The sequence below is a fragment of the Pollachius pollachius genome (assembly GCF_949987615.1).
Source record: "Pollachius pollachius genome assembly, chromosome: 7".
NCBI classification, from domain to species: Eukaryota; Metazoa; Chordata; class Actinopteri; order Gadiformes; family Gadidae; genus Pollachius; species Pollachius pollachius.
This window is the reverse complement of record NC_136940.1, coordinates 7,044,055-7,066,120: the sequence shown is the minus strand read 5'-3', so window position 1 is coordinate 7,066,120 and position 22,066 is coordinate 7,044,055. Positions and strand designations below refer to the sequence as shown.

At 40.7% G+C, this 22,066-nt stretch overlaps 1 protein-coding gene across 1 annotated transcript; it reads left to right on the top strand.

The window, feature by feature from the left end:
- Window positions 1-7,291: 7,291 nt before the first annotated feature.
- Window positions 7,292-16,502, top strand: LOC307077924 (vitellogenin-2-like; the record flags this gene model as incomplete). The annotated part of the gene is made up of 34 exons (XM_079739440.1): window positions 7,292-7,334; window positions 7,767-7,787; window positions 7,910-8,061; window positions 8,229-8,480; window positions 8,597-8,758; window positions 8,844-8,992; window positions 9,099-9,249; window positions 9,335-9,492; window positions 9,868-10,033; window positions 10,129-10,254; window positions 10,344-10,562; window positions 10,650-10,867; window positions 10,960-11,057; window positions 11,147-11,271; window positions 11,432-11,533; window positions 11,626-11,745; window positions 11,838-12,024; window positions 12,121-12,214; window positions 12,375-12,560; window positions 12,649-12,808; window positions 12,918-13,134; window positions 13,230-13,513; window positions 13,637-13,681; window positions 13,787-13,855; window positions 13,952-14,158; window positions 14,263-14,405; window positions 14,496-14,634; window positions 14,742-14,871; window positions 14,968-15,151; window positions 15,256-15,350; window positions 15,436-15,530; window positions 15,619-15,784; window positions 15,940-16,101; window positions 16,393-16,502. 34 exons carry the CDS (start codon window positions 7,292-7,294, stop codon window positions 16,500-16,502), a joined length of 4,935 nt encoding a protein of 1,644 aa, XP_079595566.1.
- Window positions 16,503-22,066: the final 5,564 nt, after the last annotated feature.

The window sequence follows — 22,066 nt, the reverse complement described above, 5'->3', positions numbered from 1 at the left end:
CAATGAATTAGGCAACACACCGAGGGGTTATACTATTAATGTCTGAGAAGCTTAAAAAAATCAATTCAACCGATGGCGCTGTGTTTGACTCCCTGAAGTCCCGATTGAACCCCGACATGGAGGAAAAAGGGTGTGTTGCCGATGCGGACTCCCGGACACCCGCCGGCCCCCGGAGCTGAGCTCCTGCCGGAGCTGAATGCCCGAGTCCGGCAGGAGCTCAGCTCCGGGGGCCGGCGGGTGTTGAAGTCTGTGAGTCCATAAACTGCAACAATCCCTTTCTCCATGTTCAAACTTCAGATTGATGTGGAAGTACCAAAGACGAAGAACCGTAATGACGGAGCATTGAGAAGAGCCGTGTAATAAATATGGATTTATATTGGGTTCATATTGGGTTGGGTTATATTGACTTCGCAGAGGCCTACATAGCTTTACCCAATCAAAATTAAGGGCAGAATATTATATTTAATCGTGTATGTTTAATTGCAATCGTCTAAAGTGTGGCCCTCGGACTAAAACAGTTGCCCACCCCTGGTCTATGCACTCTAATTGGAGTCAAAATAATGAGTTGAAGTAATTCATAAATCCAATTTGTTAGTTAGACTTAACTAGAGATGTGCTCTTGTTCATTTTTGCGATTCACATCACCTAAAGCTTTTCTTCTGTTATGTGTGTTTCAGGTGCTTTGTGAAGGCTCAGCTACTCACTCGTTGGATGAAGTGGACTTGCAAGTTTTGCCATTTTGCCTCATACAAGCAGACGACTATAGTAAATCATTACAAGGACAAGCATGGACGTGGAAGAACTGGTTTTAGTTGTATTTACCTTAATTGTTTTACCGTCTTTCAATCCCATGTGGAACTTGTACAACATTTGAAGAGCCACAAACAAGGAACCGGTCCCCTTGCTAAACTTCATTGTGAACTTTGTACTTTTTCAGCGCCAAGCAACATCAAACATTATTTTCTTCATTTAAAGAAACATTTGATAAATAGAGAGACTGTGAATTGCCCGTTTGTGGGATGCTCTTTTAAATCTAGAGTAGCCTCAACTTTTACTGCTCACAGAAGCCGACGTCATCAGGCTTCTACATTCAATATTTTCAAACCTGAACATATTCTTCATTGTCCCAGTCAAGATTATGTCAATGATGAACAGGATAACTCTGATTTAGAGTCACCAGATGTTTCATTGACTAAACCTGACTCTCAGCCTACACAGAAGTCAGTTGAGCGCCGAATTGCATCCCTTTTCCTTCGACTACAAGCCGTCCTTTATGTGTCAAAGTCTGCAATTCAAGAACTTGTCGATGATTTGTTTGATATTGGAGAACATGCTGGACAAATGATAGGGAGTCAATTGAGAATGTTTTGAAGGAGTATAATTACACATCTGAGGAATGTTTGACATCGTTGACTGAAGCATTTCAAAGTGCTAACCCACTTAATTTGCTTTCAAGAGAAGGATCTTTAGGCACCGACTACAAAAGACAGTCATATTATAAAAAAAACTTTAATGTCATTGAGCTTGTCGAATATCTTTTGAACAGACAAGAAAAGTCTCATTCTGTTTTCTAAATCCCCATTCTAAAGTTACTTTCCAATCTTCTTAAAAGAGAAGAGGTACTGCAAGCATTAAGGGAATACAAACCAGTTGAACAGTCTGGCCAGTACAAGTCTTTTCTGGATGGTGACTTCTATAAATCAAATGTAATTCTCTCAGCTCAAGAATTAAGTGTAGCTATTACTTTGTATATTGACGACTCTGAAATCTGCAATCCGTTAGGCACATCAAAAAAGAAACATAAAGTCTGTGGTGTGTATTGGGTTATTGGGAATTTACCCTCTAGATACAAGTCAGCATTGTCCTCAGTCTACCTTGCTTTACTGTGCAAGGTTGAGCATGTCAGGATTTATGGTTATGATAGTGTTTTGAAGCCACTGATTGAAGATATTAAATATCTGGAAACAGTTGGTGTGTTTGTAGACAAACTAGGGTTTAATGTTAAAGGCACCATCTTGTTTGTTGCTGCTCACAGCTTAGCTGCACATTCCTTAGGTGGATTCCAAGAGTCTTTCAATGTTGAAAAGTTTTGTAGGTTTTGTCTAGTTAGTCGTCAAGACATACAGACGTGTGATGTTAGGACTGGGAACTTTGTTTTAAGGTCACCAGAGTCATTTGATGAAGCTGTAAATGTGTTGAAGCAGAGTGACGTTGCGTCTGTTGATGTGTGAAACGAGACTTCCCTCTCAACAGCCTGACAGGTTTTCACACATGCACAGGCTTTCCACCTGATTTCTTACATGATGTGTTGGAAGGGACTGTACCTGTAGAACTAAGTCTGTGCCTTGCCAATTTGATTTCAAAGAAGTACTTCACATTAGAAGAGCTTAATAGTGAAATACAGAGCTTCCCTTTTAAATTCTCTGATAAGACAAACTGTCCTCAGAAAATTTCTTCAACTTTTTATGGCTGTGCGTGTGTGTGTGTGGGGGGGCGGGATCTGTTGTCCGGTCAGCTGTGTTTTTGGACTTCACAAGTCGTCACTGTGATCCTCCATAATTAACCCTCTTGCAATGTTTCCAAATAGGAGCAACCCAGGTGTAGCCTGGCTCCGCCCGCCTAAGTACTTCCGCTCAATTTTAATTTCCCTTCAGTAACCCAGGTGTTGGATTTCCTGCAAAATAACATCCAACAGCCTGATCCAAAAGAATTAACCCTCTTGTAGTGTTTACCAAATCTTTCCAGGAGCAACTATTTGTTTTGTATCTATACAAGGGATTAAACGTTTTTTCTTCAGTTTTAGGTCGAAGTGATCCACGATGCTGCTGCGAGTTGTCCTCTCTGAAACGGATACCAGACGCGTTTCCATCGAAAATACCCCCCCGAGTGTTGAGTAACTGTCCGAGGTGTTGCGTGCAATACTTTGCCTGAGAGGTGGATTTATTTTACAATTTGAGGACCCTGCGTTCAAGGATCAGCTGACCAACTTGACCGACATCAGAGACCTTCCTGAGGAGCGAGCAACATTGAAAGTGTTGTTCATAGCTGATGCAGCTCTCTTGGATTCCACATTGGATACAGCCAGCCTTCCATCTCTCAGCAGTGGTGACTCTGACTACCAGCAAGCCAGAAGCCTACTATTTTGTCTTAGTATGTGTCCTTTGTTCCAGGTGGAAATGCTGAAAAAAGACCCGGATCACCAGCAGATAGAGGATCTGATGTCTGCCACATTCTCCAAGCGCAGAAAGGAGATTGTAGGGGATCAACCTCATCGGGAATGTCATGACCAGATGGCCGGCCATGTTCTGTGAGAGACAGGTATCACAATAAACAACTCGTTCTGAGATCGTTCGTTCACTCGTTCGTTCACTCGTTCGTTCGTACACTTAATCCAATTATGTTTGACTGGAAATCAATGTGTGAGTTTCCCTCCAGGAAGTACTTGAGCTGGATTACATTTTTGCATTGAGTCTTGCTTTGCATTTACAATGAGTCTTTTGTACATTATTTCCACAGAGAAAATGTTGGATACTGTACTGTGGTCCGTTCAGAAAATGTTGTCTTTTAATCTGATTGTGCATACGGATAAGTGAGAAGATTGTGTCTAGTTAATATAACTGAGTGGACAAAAGCCTTTGACAACAGACAACATTAGCTTACATTAGCTTGGTGATGCTTTGTATATCTGTTCTCTAAGCTCTAAACCTTTTTGTCTTTTTTTTTGTTTGTCTCCTCAGGTTCGGGCAGAGTTCAAAAGAGTCGTAAGCACAGACCTTCTTGAGTCGTTCCTCGACGGACTTGATGACCTGGTACCAAGACTGCTGGAAGTGTACGAAGCTGCAACCAAGTCGGGGAAGAAACCTGCACTGAAAGCCATTTTGGACTGTCTGAAGAAAGATGTGAGTGGACGAGCTGAGAATTCTAAAATTGGGCACCCGGTGTTATGATTGCAATAAAATCTCATCACTGCTTATTTTTGTCCTGTAGGACACAAACGAAAGGAGAAGGACTGCTGCTCTGCTGGGTCTGCCACACTACCTATCCGAAGAGCCATCCGACATCATTAGGATGTGTGACGTGAGATCTTTTTCTGTCATGCATAACAGCCAACATACACACAAATCCACCCACATATAGACTTGTGCACACACACAACCTTTAACACAGATATTGGATTATATCCACTCATGGGTGCTGATAAAGTCCTGTGGCAACAGAATAGCGGTGATGTGGGGAAGAGCGAGGGGCAGAATAGTGGTGATTACAGGAGGGAGGGGTAGATCAATGATGTGGGAGGAGAAGGGAGGGGTAGACTAGTGATGGGGGGAGGACTCAGTGCAACATGCACATCCCCAGATCTGAGTGGACACTGAAGTTTTTTTTTAATCTATCACCCCTGCAGTAACCTCCCAACATTGCACCTACAATGCACTTGCACATAGTAATGCGCGATATAAACGATATACGATATAAACGATAAAAAATGGCCTACGATAGAGATTTTAATTCTATCGCTCTATCGCGATAATGCATGTTGATGACGCAAAATACAATGTTTAATTTTTGGTTTGGTGCAATTCCTTTTCGCATTGCAATTTTCGCAACAGTGCCAGAATTCGTCAACAAACCTGCATGTGTGCAAAGAACGTTAAATCATTGGACAAAAAGGTCTGGGGCGTTGTAAAGCGTTAAAGAAAAAGGGGAGGGGGGGCGGGGGGAAGCACCGGTGAAAGTAAACAATCATGGATATCCAGCGTGATATACATTGATCTGCGGACTGGTCCAACTCCTTCTCCCTCATCCTGACTCGGAATGTGTCAAATGCATCGGCATTTTTAAGTTATGTTTTCCAGCATACTTTTTACTTGCTTTTGTCGGACCGTCGGGTGGTGGCTCAACATGGAGCAAAGAGGAGACGGAATGTCTTTTGGATATCGGACCCAAATATCCAAAAGACGTTCCGTCTCCTCTTTGCTCCATGTTGAGCAACGTCTCCGAGACCACCTCTCCGGCTGGGTCAACCTCCTTTTGATGGTTAAAAATATCACGTAATCGACATAAATCGTAATCAATGATCGATCATCAATTAATCATGCCCATCCCTAATTGTCAGTACAGTGTCTGTTCCTTATCTAGAAAGACACCCGTTTTTCCTGTTCTCTGCATCTTGGGTGGCATTTAAGAACCAAGGACTTCAACTAAGTGTAGTGCCTTTTAGAATGGTTTGCACTAAAGGAAAGAAACCCAATACTAATTTTATTTATCTGCAACATTATGTTGTATGATTACAGTGTTTCACAATAAATGTTCTCGAAATGACATACAATATTTCTCTTTTTTTTTAAAATACATTTAGCAGTTTGGCTTTCCTTAGGGTCTATGTAACCTGTTCTGAAACGGTTATTTTATGATTTTATATCGTGATATATATCGTTATCGCAAGAGGCTGCAATGTATATCGCAATATGGATTTTAGGCCATATCGCCCATCTCTACTTGCACATTCACAACGGAAATCCCAAGGATACTCTTATTAACCTGAAAGCATGTCAAGGTTTATGATGACAGAGACACATGTAGCTTTGCAGCGCATGTACTTCTAGACCCAAACATTCACACTATTCTTTATTTCTGCTTTTCAAGGCCCATGGTGATTCTCTGGCTGCAGCCATGAAGGGGAAGGCCTACTGATAGGCTATGAAGGTGAAAACCAGGATGCCTTTCTACGTGAGGTCTTCAATGTGGCAGTTGTGGTTGAGGAGACCATTTTACTGCACAACTTCAAGGATGTGCCATCCAGCTTCGCCATGCTTCTGGGGATCATCTACTGCGGTTGCCTTTAGTACCTACGAGCCATGAAATATTCCTTCGCGTTCCTTCAGAGGGTAGTGATGAAGATCAAACCAGATCAAGCCTCTGCTAGTCCATGGTGTCCGAAAGCAGCTGCTTATGTATAAACTGTAAACCGTGCCCCACTTGGGAATGGGACGGTAATGCATTTTTTTTATTTGTTTCTGTTGCATTGCATTCCAAAGTTGTAAAAGTATTTTGTAATTGTATTTGTTGGACTGAATGTTGTTCAAATAATGTGGTCTGTATTTAACTCTGGTCCTTTTAAACCCATAGCCTTGTTGATCGAGGTTACCGAGTGCGAGTAGGCAAAATAGCGTGAACATTTGGCACAATCACAATATAGACAGTTATCAGGACAGCAGCTAAAGCGAAGCTTTGGAGGCAAGTTAGCTTTAGTTGCCGTTTTGATAACTGTCAATATTGTGCCAAATGTGCACATTCTTTTGTCTACTGAAATCTCTCGGTAACCTCGATCATCAAAAGATATGGGTTAAAAACGAATTCTCCTTTAGATCTAGAGTGTGTATGTTTATGTAGGTAAACACAAGAGTGGGAAACTACTGCTGTACTGTTCATACTACTGCTGTACTGTACTAACTTGTATTGGCTTAAAAATGTTTTTGTACTCAAATTTGTGTGTTTTTATAGTTAATTGTTAAGTGAAAACACAACATTATTTAAGATAATCTTAACTTGATAAGCTGATTCAAAGACATTATTTAATTGAAATTACAAGGTTGAACCCACTAATGAGGATAAGTGTACAGAATGCATAGTGATGAATAAATCACATTCTTTAATTAAAATTTCAAGTTGAAGCCACTAATGGGGATAAGTCAACAGAATGCACATAAATTAGTCCACTATATTTTGAACTTGCAAAGCAAGCTTGAAACAATAACTGTAGTCATGTTGACTCACAGAAGGCAATTCAAAGCTTAACTAGACTCAAAATAATGAGTTGTTTTTACTTGAAATTTTAAGGCAGCTGGGAAACTTATGATTTTAAGTAGAACCAAGTAGATATTTTTTTACAGTGTAATAAGTAAAGATGGAAAAAATGAATTTTGTAATTATTATTATTGAAAACAATTTATCAATATAGGGATGTACTATGTGACGAAAATGTGCACTGCACATAAAAAAAAACTCAACTAAAAACGTATGGGCATATAAATGGGGAATATCAATATCTTAATACCCGAAAAAAAAGCTGAATTGAATCAGCCTTGAAACTGTAATAGAGATATAGTGCACTATGCCATATTAAACAAGGACCTTGATTTGGACTTTTGAAAAAAATGTCAGGCTAACCTTACCTCTGTACTGAAAAAAGTAATGTCATGCATTGGTACAACCTGTTTATTGTGAAATCCGCCCCAAAATGTTTTCCTTTAAAAGGCACCTCCCGACAACATCGTTCACCATTCCAACCGTCATGAAGGTACTGGTCGTGCTAGCTCTGTCGCTGGTCCTTGTGGGTAAGTTGAACAAACATTATTAAACACAATGACTTATTGAGTTGATGGATTTTTAGTATTGAGAAGGTGCATTTTAAATTCATCATTCAGAAAGCAAGAATACTCTATAATTGTAGTATTCAGATTTTAAAAATGTTTTGTTGCATTGTGGCAGTAGGCTATACAATAATATAATTGTTTTTGAATGGGTTGTTTCGTTGACATTGTAAGCAATGCCAAAGCAGTGTGTCCATTCCAATTTTGGAATAATAGGAATATGTTTTGTTATGGCTGCATGCATAATATAACTCTTGATTTTTGTAATAATTATAGCTGGGGTTTTAATAAGGTTTTGTCATAATCATATCCCATCCCGTTCCCCATATTTTACATTTTCTGGCACATATGTCCTTTTACAGTTTTCTTTGCTTACTATTTATTTGTATTTTGCAGCTAGCATAGAACTCAAATACGGTAAGGACATAACACATGCAGTTGCAACATTACATCGTTTAAATGACAATCAATTGTTGCCTGGCTAACTAAGCCTGGCCCACAATTAACTGTATGCTGATGGCTGTTACTCCTGCTTCCAGCCCCAGAGTTTGCTGTAGGAAAGACCTACACGTACAAGTATGAAGCAGTTATCCTGGGAGGTCTGCCTGAAGCTGGTCTGGCCAGGGCTGGTGTCAAACTGAGCAGCAAGGTCGTCATCAGGGCTGAGGCTCCTAACACCTTCTTACTCAAGGTAAATACTTTAGCATTGTTAATATATAGTGCATAGTAACATAGAACCATACTGAGGATATGATTAATAGGAATAAGAATAAAGAATGATAATAATAACAAAATACCAAAATTGAAATGTGTGAATGTTAAGTTACTAACTTAAGTCATTTTCAATTGTCGTTGCAGCTTGTCGACCCAGAGCTCTATGAGTACAGTGGAATCTGGCCCACCGACCCCTTTGTTCCAGCAACCAAGCTTACCTCAGCCCTGGCAGCTCAGCTACTGACACCCATCAAGTTCCAGTATGCTAATGGGGTTGTGGGAACAATCTTTGCACCTGCTGGTGTCTCTACCACAGTGCTGAATGTCTTCAGGGGAGTCCTGAACCTCCTTCAGCTGAACATCAAGAAAACACAGAATGTCTACGAGCTGCAAGAGGTTCGAGATTGTTGCATGCATTACACATTTATTTTCTTTATTTTTTTCTTTGATGACCTCATTATATGCCTAAGTATTTCAGTGCCACAACTTTGTCATTGATTTGTGATCGTTAGGCTGGAACTCAGGGCGTCTGCAGGACCCACTATGTCATCAGTGAGGACGTAAAGACTGAACGTCTTCATCTGACAAAGACCAAGGATCTGAACCACTGCCAGGAGTTAATCCACAAGGATATCGGCTTGGCCTACACAGAGAAATGTGTTCAGTGTCAAGCTGTAAGTTTCCTTGGTTTTCTTTGAACCCTCTCACCTTACCACTCACGCACGGGTGTCATAATTGTTTTGTGTCTTGTCTCAACAGCGGGGTATGGCCCTGAAGGGAGCCGTTGCAGTCAATTACATCTTGAAGCCAGCAGCCACTGGTGCGCTGCTCTTGGAGGCAACTGCCACTGAACTCATCCAGTTCTCCCCCTTTAACATCCTGAATGGGGCTGCCCAGATGGAGGCTAAGTATGCATGAATGATCTTTAAAACAGACGATTGATTTGATATCAATACTTGTGTCACACCTCTACCAAATGACCAGAGATTGATGTTGTTGTGTTCTTTTCCACAGGCAACTTTTGACCTATGTTGGTATTTCAAAGACTCCAGTTCTACCCATTGCTGCATCTTATATTCCCCGTGGATCCCTGCAGTATGAGTTTGCCACTGAGCTTCTCCAGACTCCAATCCAGCTCCTGAGAATCACCAACGCAGAGGCACAGGTGCTTAGCCGGCAAACAAAAACCACACCCAACCAAAACAACAATGCTTACAGAATAACCGTTTTCACATTGTCTGTCTTGACAGATTGTTGAAGTGCTGAACCACATGGTGACTTACAACGTGGCCAAGGTCCATGAAGACGCTCCTCTCAAGTTTGTTGAGCTCATCCAGCTCCTGCGCGTGGTCAGCTACGAAAGGATCGATGCCCTCTGGTCTCAGTACAAGGTTAAGCCAGCCTACAGGTCAGATGATAACAAAATCGTAGCCTTATATCATCATGCATTTCTACTTCCTTTTTTCCCAAAATTAATCAGAAGTTTCTTCCTTCAGAGCAGAATCCCTAAAAAAGTAACGTAATGGCATAATTCAAAACTTTTCGCGACGAGAGTTTCCGTATTGCCTTCTGTGTCTCGCTATGATCACATGGATAACTTTGGCATTGTCCTGCTTGCAAGACACTGATTGGCTCTGTGAAAATGCATGCTTAGCCACTCTAGCAACCGACAACAGACTGAATCACAGAAACATTTTTAAAAGTGCGTTGGGATTCAGGGACTGGAACCAGGCAAATTGTTTCAATCCATACAATCCATGCATTGTATGTTTGTGTTTTGCAGGCATTGGTTCCTGAACGCTGTACCTGCCATTGGAACTCATTTGTCTCTGAAGTTCATCAAGGAGAAGTTCCTCCTCGATGACATCAGTGTCGTTGAGGCAGCTCAGGCTCTGATTGGCTCCATCCACATGGTGACAGCTGACCTGGAGTCTATCAAGTTGGTCGAGGTAGGTCAGCCTGCCAAATGGTCCCTGTGTTTTTTTGTTTTTACATTTTGGAAATGAAGAAACCTCAATGATACATTATTTGGATCACTCCACAGGCCATGATCGCCCACCACAAAATCCAGGCCAATGCTGTTCTTCGTGAAGTTGTTATGTTGGGCTTTGGAACCTTGGTTAACAAATACTGCGTCGCAATGCCACTCTGCCCCGTTGACTTGGTGAAGGTACGTGTTTTTTTCTTCTATTTGTGTGCTAGATTAAGAGCAATGAAAGTCCTTCCAATCCCATCTCACCTTTCTTATGTCTTTAACAGCCCATCCACGACCTGCTCATCCAGTCTGTTGCCAAGGTTGACATTGACGGAGCTATTATCGCTCTCAAAGTTCTGGGTAATGCTGGCCACCCTGCCAGTCTTAAGCCAATCATGAAGCTACTGCCTGGATTCTCCGCTGCCGCTGCTGCCCTGCCCCTGAATGTTCACATCGAGGCCATCCTTGCCCTGAGGAACATCGCAAAGAAGGAGCCCAAACTGGTAGGACTTTGTCACAATCCCTGACAGTTGTGCTTTGAACGCACTATTCTGCTTGTTTGGTTCTAACCCTTCACCTCTGTTCATTAGATCCAGGATTTGGCCGTTCAGGTCTTTATGGACAAGGCTCTCAAGGCTGAAATCCGTATGGCTGCTGCCCTAGTGCTGTTTGAGACCAGACTCCCCACGGGTCTGGTGACTGCCATCGCCGACGCAACCCTGAAGGAAAGCAATCTGCAGGTTGCAAGCTTTGTCTACTCTTACATGAAGTCCATGACCAAGAACACCGCTCCTGATTACGCATCAGTGTAAGATGCAAAACCTATAATGATGATTCATCTATCCTCTATTTTGGGCTGATATGAATGAAACTTAACAGCAGATGACATTGTTCCTCTAGTGCCACAGCATGTGCCGTTGCCGTGAAGATGCTGAGCCCCAAATTCGACCGGCTGAGCCTTCGCTTCAGCAGGGCTCTCTACTTGGATGCCTACCATAGTGAGTTGATTATTATGACAAAGGTTTTCCTTTAGACATGTCATCTTGATCACACTGGCAGCTTGACATGTGTCCTGTTATGTCTGTAGACCCCATGATGGTTGGTGCTGCTGCCAGTGCTTTCTATATCAATGATGCTGCCACAGTGATGCCCAAGGCTGTTGTGGCCAAGGCCCGTACCTACTTCGCTGGAGCTTATGCTGATGTTCTTGAGGTCAGCGTAATTTATAAAAGTTGATGCATAATATAAGAGCACCAAATATCTAACTCTAGCCTGAACCTTCTGCATAACTTAACGTTGGCGATGAAAGAACAAATATGTTCTGAATATGTTCATTAAAAAATGATTTAATTTTGATTGTATTTTATTTCAGCTTGGCGTCAGAACCGAGGGAATCCAGGAAGCCCTCTTGAAGTTGCCCCAGGCTCCTGTGGACGCTGATAGGATCACAAAGATTAAGCACTTCATCCGGGCAGTAGGTTTCTGCCATCGCTTCAACAGCAGACTATGAGTTCCACACACATGTCAAGCACCACGGTAGAGCTGACAATGATCTCTTTTCCTCAGATTTCCAACTGGAGGGCCACCGCTGTGAACCAGCCACTGGCCTCAGTTTACGTGAAGTTCTTTGGACAGGAAATTGGTTTCGCCAGCATTGACAAAGCCATCATTGATCAGCTTATCCAGGTAATGTGTAACGTTACAAACCATTCTTAAGTAAATTAATAAACACATTTAACCAGAAGCACCGTTTTAATCAAGGCTTGTTTTCCATACAGGTGGCCACCGGACCTAGCGTCGCCACTTATGGAAGAAAGGCCCTGGAGGCCCTTCTCTCCGGTTTCTCCTTCCACTATGCCAAACCCATGCTGGTTGCTGAGGTGCGTCGCATCATGCCGTCCAACACCGGTCTGCCCATAGAGCTCAGTTTCTACACCGCTGCTGTGGCGGCTGCCACTGTTGAGTGTAAGCCCCAGAAACGAAACCTAACACAAGCAAAATATAGTATTGCAAATAATTATTTAACCTCCTTTTTCACTGTCAATGTTCTCTGCATTACAGTCGCAACCACCGTGTCTCCTCCTCTACCGCTGAACTTTGCTGCTGCTCAGCTTCTTAAGTCCGACATTGAGATCAGAACCGCGGTTACTCCAAGGTACGACAAAAAGAGACATTGCGTTTCATTACAGTTTGATGACATGCTGCTTGTACCAGTTTTTTGCTTGCATACATGATCAGATCACATTTCATTTCCTAATAAGGAATATAATCATGACTGCTATTTCATCCATGTTCCATCCCTTTCTGACCTCCAGTGTTTCCATGCATACTTATGCTGTCATGGGTGTGAACACCGCCTTGATCCAGGCTGCCATCATGTCAATCGCCAAAATTCACACAATTGTTCCTGCAAAGATTGAAGCAAGAATTGACTTTATCAAGGGCAACTTCAAGATTCAGGCTTTGCCTGTCCAGGGTTTGAATAAAATCACAGCTGCAACGTATGTAATTTTTCTTTCTGCAGATCATTCAGATAATAATTCAGAAAAAATATTTTAAAAAAGCCTAATGTTCTCTCTTCTCTTGCAGTGTGGAGACCTTTGCCATTGCAAGAAATGTTGAAGACCTTGCAGCTGCAAAGCTTACCCCAATGATTCCAGTAAAGTCCAACACACTGTCACGTGAAACATTTAATTCTAAGATGGCTTCCAGGTTGGCTTCTTTGACATCCTCTCTGGGTAGTGGATTGGTGAGTTGGGGACCCGTTCTTTGGAAAACACAAACAAATGCAATACTTGCAGTTTCATAGTTTAAGAAACATTGTCCGAATTTCATTTTCTATTGTTTTGTTTTTACAGTCCAAATCATCAGAAATCATTCCAGTTGATTTGCCTGAGAACCTCATCAGGAAGATCAACCTCAATGCTGCCTTTGCTAAGAAAATGTGCGGTGAACTTAAAACATTCGGAATCAAGGTATGCGCCGAGATTGAATCCCGGAACGCCGCCGCCATCAAGGACTGCCCACTATATGCCGTTATTGGAAAACATGCCCTCATTCTCGAGATTTCACCAGGTAAGTACAAATATTTAAAATTATTACAATTATAAGACATCGGATTGCATATAAATATTTAAGTCAAATAAATTTTATCAACCATTTGCCTCCAGCCGCTGGACCTGTGATTGAGAAGATCGAGGTTGAGGTTCAAGTTGGCGAGAAGGCAGTGGAGAAGATCATCAAGGTGATCAACAGGAGCCAGGAGGAAGAAACCGTAGAGGAGAGGAATGTCTTGCTGAAACTCAAGAAGATCCTGGTTCCTGGTCTGAGGAACGCCACCAGATCTTCCTCTTCCTCCAGCAGCTCTAGTTCCCTCAAATCCAGCTCAAGCAGCAGTTCTAGCAGCCGCTCTTCCTCCTCCTCCTCCTCCTCATCCAGTGCCCACGTGTCAAAGGTGATGCCTGTTTTTGGTCTCAATTCCTGGGCATGAAAAAAAACATCAACATCAACATATGAAATAGATCTTTGTTTTGAAGTAAAAGTTTGTTAAATGGCTTCTTGTTTTGTTTAATTTCAGCAACAGTCATTCGAGATGAAGTTTTCCAAGATTCACATCCACCAGGTGTGTTATTTGTCATTTATATTTGAAGAAATATAATTATACCAGTAGTTATTTATAATGGTCGTTGCATTCATTTTATTGCCTTATTTTCTTTTATGTTTTCAGCATTCCGTTTCCGCAGCCAGGACATCAAGCAGAAGTAGCGCTGCCAGCTTCGAGGCCATCTACAACAAGGTGCAGTCATCAGAAAGAACCAATGCATGTAATTGGTCACATTGAACACTCAATGATTGCTGGTGCTAAGCTTATCCCTTCTGTATGAATCATCAGGCCAAGTACCTTGCAAACGCCATCAATCCCACTGTGACAATCCTTGTCCGTGCTGTGAGAGCTGACCACAAGGCCCAGGGATACCAGGCCACAGCCTACTGGGACAAGCCGGCTTCAAGAATCCAGCTGATCCTCGCTAACCTGGTGGAGGAAAACCACTGGCGGATCTGTGCTGACGCCGTGCTGCTCAGCTATGAGAAAATTATGGTAAAACCTTTTTCAGCAACAACCCCGAATTCAGCTCCAGGAACAGCTTTCATCGTTTTCTGTGTTTTGCATGCTTTAAATTAATATTCATCATTTTCAATTAGGCCAAGGTTGCCTGGGGAATTGATTGCAAGGAATTCGAGACCAAGATTATCGCTGAAACTGGACTTGTTGGTAAAAGCTCTGCGATGCGCCTGAAGTTCACCTGGGATAAGCTTCCAACTTCTGCGAAGCGCTATGCCAAGATGTAAAGCCACAAATCATACCAACTTAATCAAAACATTTGGCACTGATTGAATAGCTGAATGTATAATATATGATTTTCTTCCTGATTAAGGCTGTCAGACTACCTCGGAAATGCTGCACAGTTGGCAGGCGTGGAAATGTCAAAGACTAAGAATTCTCTGAAACAATTGAAACTGACTTTGGCTTTGACATCTGACAAAACTCTAAATGTTGTGCTGAAGACACCAAAGGTAGTTTTCTCCTAAATATAGCAGTTTGAAAAAATCCTAAAAATCATTGTTATGCTGTTACTTTAATTCCTGGTGGTCAATATCAAAACATTACTTTTGCTATACAGAGAACCTTCTACAAACTGGCTGTGATCCTTCCAGTCTACATCCCTGTTGGAAATACAGCTGATGAGTTGGTGGCCTATCAGAACAGTCTATCTGATAAGATTATATATGTGCTCACCAAAGCAAATGCAGGTCAGCCCCTAAATTAATTTCCATATTATTTACTTTCTACAAAAGAATGAAAACAAAATATGCGTTCTTTGATTAATCTGTCTCATTTTGCAATAGCTGAGTGCACCATCATCAATGACAAGGTGACCACATTCAACCAGCGCATCTTCAAGAACCAGATGCCCGAATCTTGCTCTCAAGTTTTGGCACAGGACTGCACCGAAGATCTGAAATTCATTGTTCTGCTGAAGAAGGATCTGGCATCCAACAACAAACAAATCAATGTGAATATTGCTGACATGTGAGTAAATCCCTTCCAAGAGTTCATTGGACATATCGACACGTTCATCGACACATTCATCGACACATGTATCTATAAAGACCCCTTACTATTTATTTTCACAGTGAGGTTGACCTAATTCCCCTGAACAACGACATCATCGTGAAGATCAATGGAGTCATATTGCCCACTGCCAACCTGCCGTACCAGCACCCTACAAGTACATAAGTAACACTGTGAACTGGAACAACAGTCCAATACTTGATGGATTGTACCAATTACATTTATACCTGTGATTATTTCAGACAAAATCCAGATCAAGAAGCTGGGTGAGGGCATTGCTCTCCATGCGCCAAGCCATGGTCTTCAAGAGGTGTTTTTGGACACCAACACATTGAAGGTATGAAGAAAAATATTATGCAATGCACCGTTTTCCTCTCCTATACGACACAAAGAGGTTCCTTATCAGTGGATCATTCTGTTCACAGGTCAAGGTGGCCGACTGGATGAAGGGACAGACCTGTGGACTCTGTGGAAAGGCTGACGGAGAGGTCAGAGAGGAGTACCAGACCCCCAACGGGCGTCTCGCCTCAAACTCAGTCAGCTACGCCCAATCCTGGGTGATCCCTGCCGAGAGCTGCCGCGACCTCTCAAGTAAGACCAGTGGATGATATGGCCAAGGCTTTGTTGAGTTTATTAGCTTGGTGGACAGCTACAAAATGTGTTTCAGCTTCAAACTGGGTTTTGATGTTGATCATTTGGTTGACTACAAAATCATAACTTTGGATTTATTTTTTCTTCTCCTTCAGAGTGTTACATGAAGCTTGAATCTGTGAAGCTGGAGAAGCAAATGATCCTCCATGGAGAAGAGTCCAAATGCTTCTCCGTTGAGCCTGTGTTGCGCTGCCTGTCTGGTTGCACCCCACTGAAGACCATCCCTGTCACCACTGGTTTCCACTGTCTGCCCGCTGGTAAGTCAAAATCCCTTAAAGACAGCAGCGCTGCGTTGTGGGGGACGGGGGAGGTAGGATAGTCTATTGTTGGGGTGTTTGATTCCCCAGCCTGAAGGCGCTCGGTTCGAACCCCAATATTCACTGACTACTTGTAGACATTCCTAGACTAAGATGCATAACCTAATTTCTTACCGTCTACTTTCTAAATAACATCTGTAATTCATTAGAGCTTGCTTTCAATGAAAGGGTCTGCTAAGTGATCAAATAATGTAGTATTCTTAACTGCTTTGTTCTCCATCGTCCCTGTAGATTCGAACATGAGTTTGACCAGCCTGAACAACATCTATGAGAAGAGTGAGGACCTGAAGGAGACCACCGAAGCCCACCTGGCCTGTCGCTGCTCAGCACAGTGCGCTTAAGAAAACGTAGCACACTATATGCTCCCTATTGTATTGTTAAAAATGGTAGTATGGAGGAGTAGTTGATATTCCTTACCCTACTGCATGTATTAGTCTTCTGTATTATGTTCTAATAAAACCTGCATTCCTTTCAATGGCAGACTTGGACATGTATTTTTTTGCCATTGTTTGCGCTCATCGTTGGAAAATTGACTCTCTTAACACATGACCATGATTATTGGGATATTCTTAAAAAAAAAGGATCTGCAGCTGAAAGACAAATTGCTACGCATGCTAAAGTATGATTCCTGAACTACATCTACAACCACATGTCACACAAAATACCGTAATTGCATTCAAGGCCACTGGGCATACAGACATATATGTAGCTCAATATAAGAAATTAAAAACATAGGCCCCATTATGAAGTCCAAGCAGGGCTAATATCTTTGCTATTTGCAGTATATGGCTGTAAATGTACACATTACAAACCGAAATACAGTAAATTACTCTTAGAAGTCTTACAGTGTACAACTACGTAGACCTACATATTTCAAACAAATGTTTGTATTTCAATGTAGTGAAGTAAAACGAAGGCCCCATTATGAGGTCCAAGCAGGGCTAATATTGTTTTATTACTTTCTCAATTGTACACAAGGACGTGGCAGGTGGCTCACAACTGGAAACGATTCAGTGACATTGGCAACCCATTTAATGTCCCAGCCTGTTAGTGAAATGTCATTGGGTCAGAACTTGTGTACACTCCAATGGCATTTAGAGAAACAGAATGTCAAAACAGAATTTCCCTTTTTCCAAAAAAAAACCCTTTTCATAAATATGATCATAGGACACCAGTATCCTTTAACCTGCCTTAATCCTATGCTTTTATTAAGATGTTTCTAGGGTTAACATTTAACCATGAAAACATTTTTTTTTTTTTATTGTTAGCAAACAGTCTATCAATCAATAATTTAGAACAGTCAACAATCAATTCGTTGCTCGGTGCAATGCAGATACAATTCTTAAAATATAACCACAAGCGGTGATTAACGGGGTCTGAGCAAAATGAAAAGTCAAGAACACACTAATGGAAGATATATAAATATGACATATAATTATGAAGGAAAGATATTCCCCTTAATGCCATACTGTGCCTCAGCTTTCAGGTGACTGGGCTTCAGAGCAATGGCCGAATGTCATGTTCAGCTTGTTCATAATTGTCTAATCGGGATTCAAACTCTCAAACTAAGGATCATCAGTACAAGGCATTATCCCATTGAGCCACTGACAAACCGGAAATGTAGCCTCATTCACATGGTGAAAATGTCTATTGATAAACACACAATATCCAGAAAACTCCAAGCAAACATTTCTCAAATGAATTAAGGGCTTTCTTCTCCTCAAAAATCTTTGAGATTCTGGGGAAATAAAATTTGTTGTCAAGAACAGTAACGGAAGAAATATAAATATGACAAAGTTCATTATGAAGGAAAAATGATTTACGAAGAAGTTCCCCTTAATGCCATACTATGTCTTGGCAGTCAGATTCTTGGGAACTAATGAGCCGGAATGTTGATCGCCTGATGAATTTCAGGTGCTGTTCAATGTTGTGTTTCTTAAATGAGCAATGACAAATTGTCATGTTCAGCTTGTTCATAATGCTCTAATCAGGATTCGAACTCTCAACCTAAGGATCACCTTAGGTTGAGATTGATAAGCACACAAAGTCAAGAAAACTCCAAGCACACATTTCACAAGATAATTAAGGGCTTTCTTAAAAGAGTACAGATCTTAAAATGTGCACTGTTAATGGTATCCACCTAATGATAGCCATATGGTAGTTATACAATAACAAAATGTTAATATAGGTAAAATGGGTTGAGACTGTGGACGTTTGGCTTTTCTATGAAATTGTGGGAAAAGTAAACAATTTTAGAGCAGAAGACCAGGTTGAAAAAGATCCATCTGATTTTAGAGATTAATATGATGAAAGAATTTTGAGTCCAGGTCAATCTCGTAAGGAGAAATAAGGATAGTTCATAATTTTGTGAAATAGCGCCTCCTTTGGGTGCAGTACCACAATTTGGATTCATAAGTAGTAGGGGGTATTGGTATCCACCTAATAATAATCGTATGTTTTTTTTATACTATAACAAAATGGTCATATAAGGAAAATGGGCTAACTGCTCCAACTTTATTGGCCAATATTTCTCAAATGGAACAAAGTAAAACAAATTCTGTTTGATCTTTGTGAGGCTTGGTCTAAAGATTTTATGTGGCGATTTTGGTGATTTTTTGATGATTTTTGTAGCCTGTGAATGTTTTTATCATGTTAAGCTTTAATATGAAATTGTGGGAAAAGTATACATTTTTAGGCTAAAGACCTGGGGTGTTATAAATGCGTCTGATTCTAGAGATTAATATTCTGAAAGAAGTTTGAGTCCAGGTTAATCTGGTGAGGAGAAATAAGCCTAATACATGATTTTTTACAATAGCGCCACCTTTGGGTGCAGTACCACAAATCTGGGTTTATGGGTAGAGGGGGTTATTGGTAAACATACCTGAACATTTCAAGGGTTTTCGATTTACGGTATATGCTGTAGTAGGACTTTTACAGAATTTGAGGGGAAAAAAAAAATCGTTACAGAAACAATAGGGGCCAAGCAGCTTCGCCGCTCGGACCCCTAATAAAAGAGTATGTAAGGGGCTCCCCGGTGGGTCACCGGGTAGAGCTTGTACCATTAAGGGCTAGTCCTTACCACAGCGACCGGGGTTTGAATCCTGCCCGTTGTCCTTTGCTGCATGTCTTACTCTCTCTCTCCCATACCTTCCTGTCGCTACATTAGAAAGGATAAAACCTTCAAACCCAAATAAAATCTCCCGACCCAGGCATTGGAAGAGCTTACAGTAGACCATGAAGACGTATTTGGAATTGCAAAATAATATGAATAATCATTTTTCTGGCAATATACGTTTTGGGCGGGTCTTGGGTTGATTGGTTTTAAGACTGCAGTTGGGCTGGAAATTGCCAATCTAATCTGGGCAACAGTGATTAAGAGCTAACTAGAACGACCGCAATTTGCGTGAGTGAGAAGCTCGAGATGAGAGCTGGTATCAACCAACCGCCTGGATCCAATGAAACCAATATCTGTGCTTGATGGCCTTATCTTTGACCTTAGATAACACATTTCAGGTGGCCATGACATTAGAGAGTACACACGGCCGGACCCAATGACATTTTACTAACAGGCTTGGACATTAAATGGGTTGCAAATGTGCCTAAATCGTTTCCAGTTGCGAGCCACGTGCCACGTCCTTGGGTACAATTCAACAATATTAGCCTTACTTCATCATGGGGCCTATGTTTTAATTTCTTATATTGAAATACAAACATGTTAGGCTCAGTGGCCTTGAATGCAATTAAGGTATTCTGTTTGACATATGTAGGCCTATGTAGTTGCACACTGTAAAACTTGGATGTAAATAAGGAGCGAAATTCTAACAGTAATCTACTGTAGGCCTATTTAGGTTTTACAGGTAACGCTATATATTAAGGTCCTTGTAATAAGCCTTTGTTAATAGGCAATAAGACTTATGCTTATTAACATTAATAGGTGTTAATAAGACTATCTATAAGTGTTAATAATAACATAATAAACATGTTTATTGCGAGATTATAAGACTTTTATAAGCACTTATAAGAAACTTGTTAACTATTTATTGATTGCTTAATAACATTAATAATAGTCTTATGAGTTTCTTTGAGTTTCATAGTTGTTAAAAAAAGCATTACAAATACCATTTATTGAGTCTTACTAACCTACCTATTATGTCATTATTAAACCTTTACTAAGCATTTTTTATGCTTATTAAGGTTAATAAATCCTTTATTAAACTGCTAATTATGCATTTTACAGGTACAGGATCTAAAGCGGGAACAATGCTTTCTAAGGTTAATAAGTCCCCACATGTTGCGTTAGTGTGATCTGTTTTGTGCCTCATATCATATCCTTTAAAGGGTTTTATTTTTAAGGTTATTTTAAACTGGAAGTTTTGTTTATGCAAGTGGATGATGGCTTGACGCATATGCTTGATGAAGTGTTTGGAGAACATGTCAGAATCGTCATCACGAGCACCCCAGATCAACAACTGTCCGAACTGGAGGATGACTCTCTGGTAAGTTTGAGAAGGTAATGCTATAGTAGCGGTAGCTGGTTCTAGCTAGCTAGCTGTTTGCTAGCAAGCTTTTTTGGCTTACATGCTACATTTGTCCATGTCTAAACGGCTTAATGCTTATTGTAACCTGTCTGCTGTCTATTATGGTCAATGTTCTTCTGTGTTCCTTCAGGGGTCAGCAACCTTTTCAACTTGCAGTGCCAGTTTTACATTTTCTCGTTAATGAGTGTGCCTTAAGCAACAATATATTAAAAATTAAGATGAATTATGACACAGTGACCAAAAACATTTCCAGAAGACCTGGAATTGTACTATTTCCATATAGTCCACAATCATGCATCAACATTTTAAATGTTTTTTTGGTTGTTATATTTGCAACATGGGCTTACAAATTACAATTACATATGTCCCATCTTAAAACACCATTTTCAGAAACTCATTCAAAAACATATTTGCACTGTGAGAAATGTAAAAAACGAGAATATATGAGAATGTTGGAACCATCCACATCAATATCTTTACGACATGTACAGCTTTGCAAAACTATGTGAAGGCGATGCATAAAGGCCACTTGCAACAATATTTTAAATATTTTCTTCTCTATTACTCACAACATAGGTTTAAAAACGATTAATTGATCCCATTTCAGAACACTGGTTTCTGTAACTAATTTAAACATATTTGCACTGGGAGGAAATGCCCAAAACAGAATAAAGTGCGAAAAAAATCGGTGGTAATGATTATGCTGTCGCATTGTGCTGTGATTTTTTTAAATAATAATAATAAAAGAAAAATAAAAAAGTTTTTTTTTTGTTTTGTTTTTTAAGTGTGCCAATGATTATGCTGCCCCGTGCCAGTGGCGGCACGCGTGCCTAGGGTTGCCGACCCCTGCTTTATACAGTAACAAGACCAGCCAGAAGAATTCCCAACCATCCCCTGAGGCCATGGAGAAGCCGGAATTGGATTTGTCTAGTCCATTTTTTTAAATGTTGATGTTCAAGATGTTGATGAAAATTCAAAACATTTATATTTTTTAAAAGAGCTCTCTTAAAGTGTGTTTTTGTGCTTCACCGCCATAACATAGTATTTACAGTATGCCTTTTTTTATTTCACATTTTATCAACCTTGATAACATATAGTACTCATTAACAGTTAATAATTGCATATTAAAGGACTTATTTACCTTAATAAGCATTGTTCCTGCTTTTGATCCTGTACCTGCAAAATGCATAATTAGCAGTTAAATTAAGGACTTATTAACCTTATTAAGCATTGTTTCCGCTTAAGATCCTGTACCTGCAAAATAAATAATTTGCAGTTTAATAAAGGACTTATTAACCTTAATAAGCATGGTTCCCGCTTTAGATCCAGTACCTGCAAAATGAATAAGTTGCAGTTTAATAAAGGAC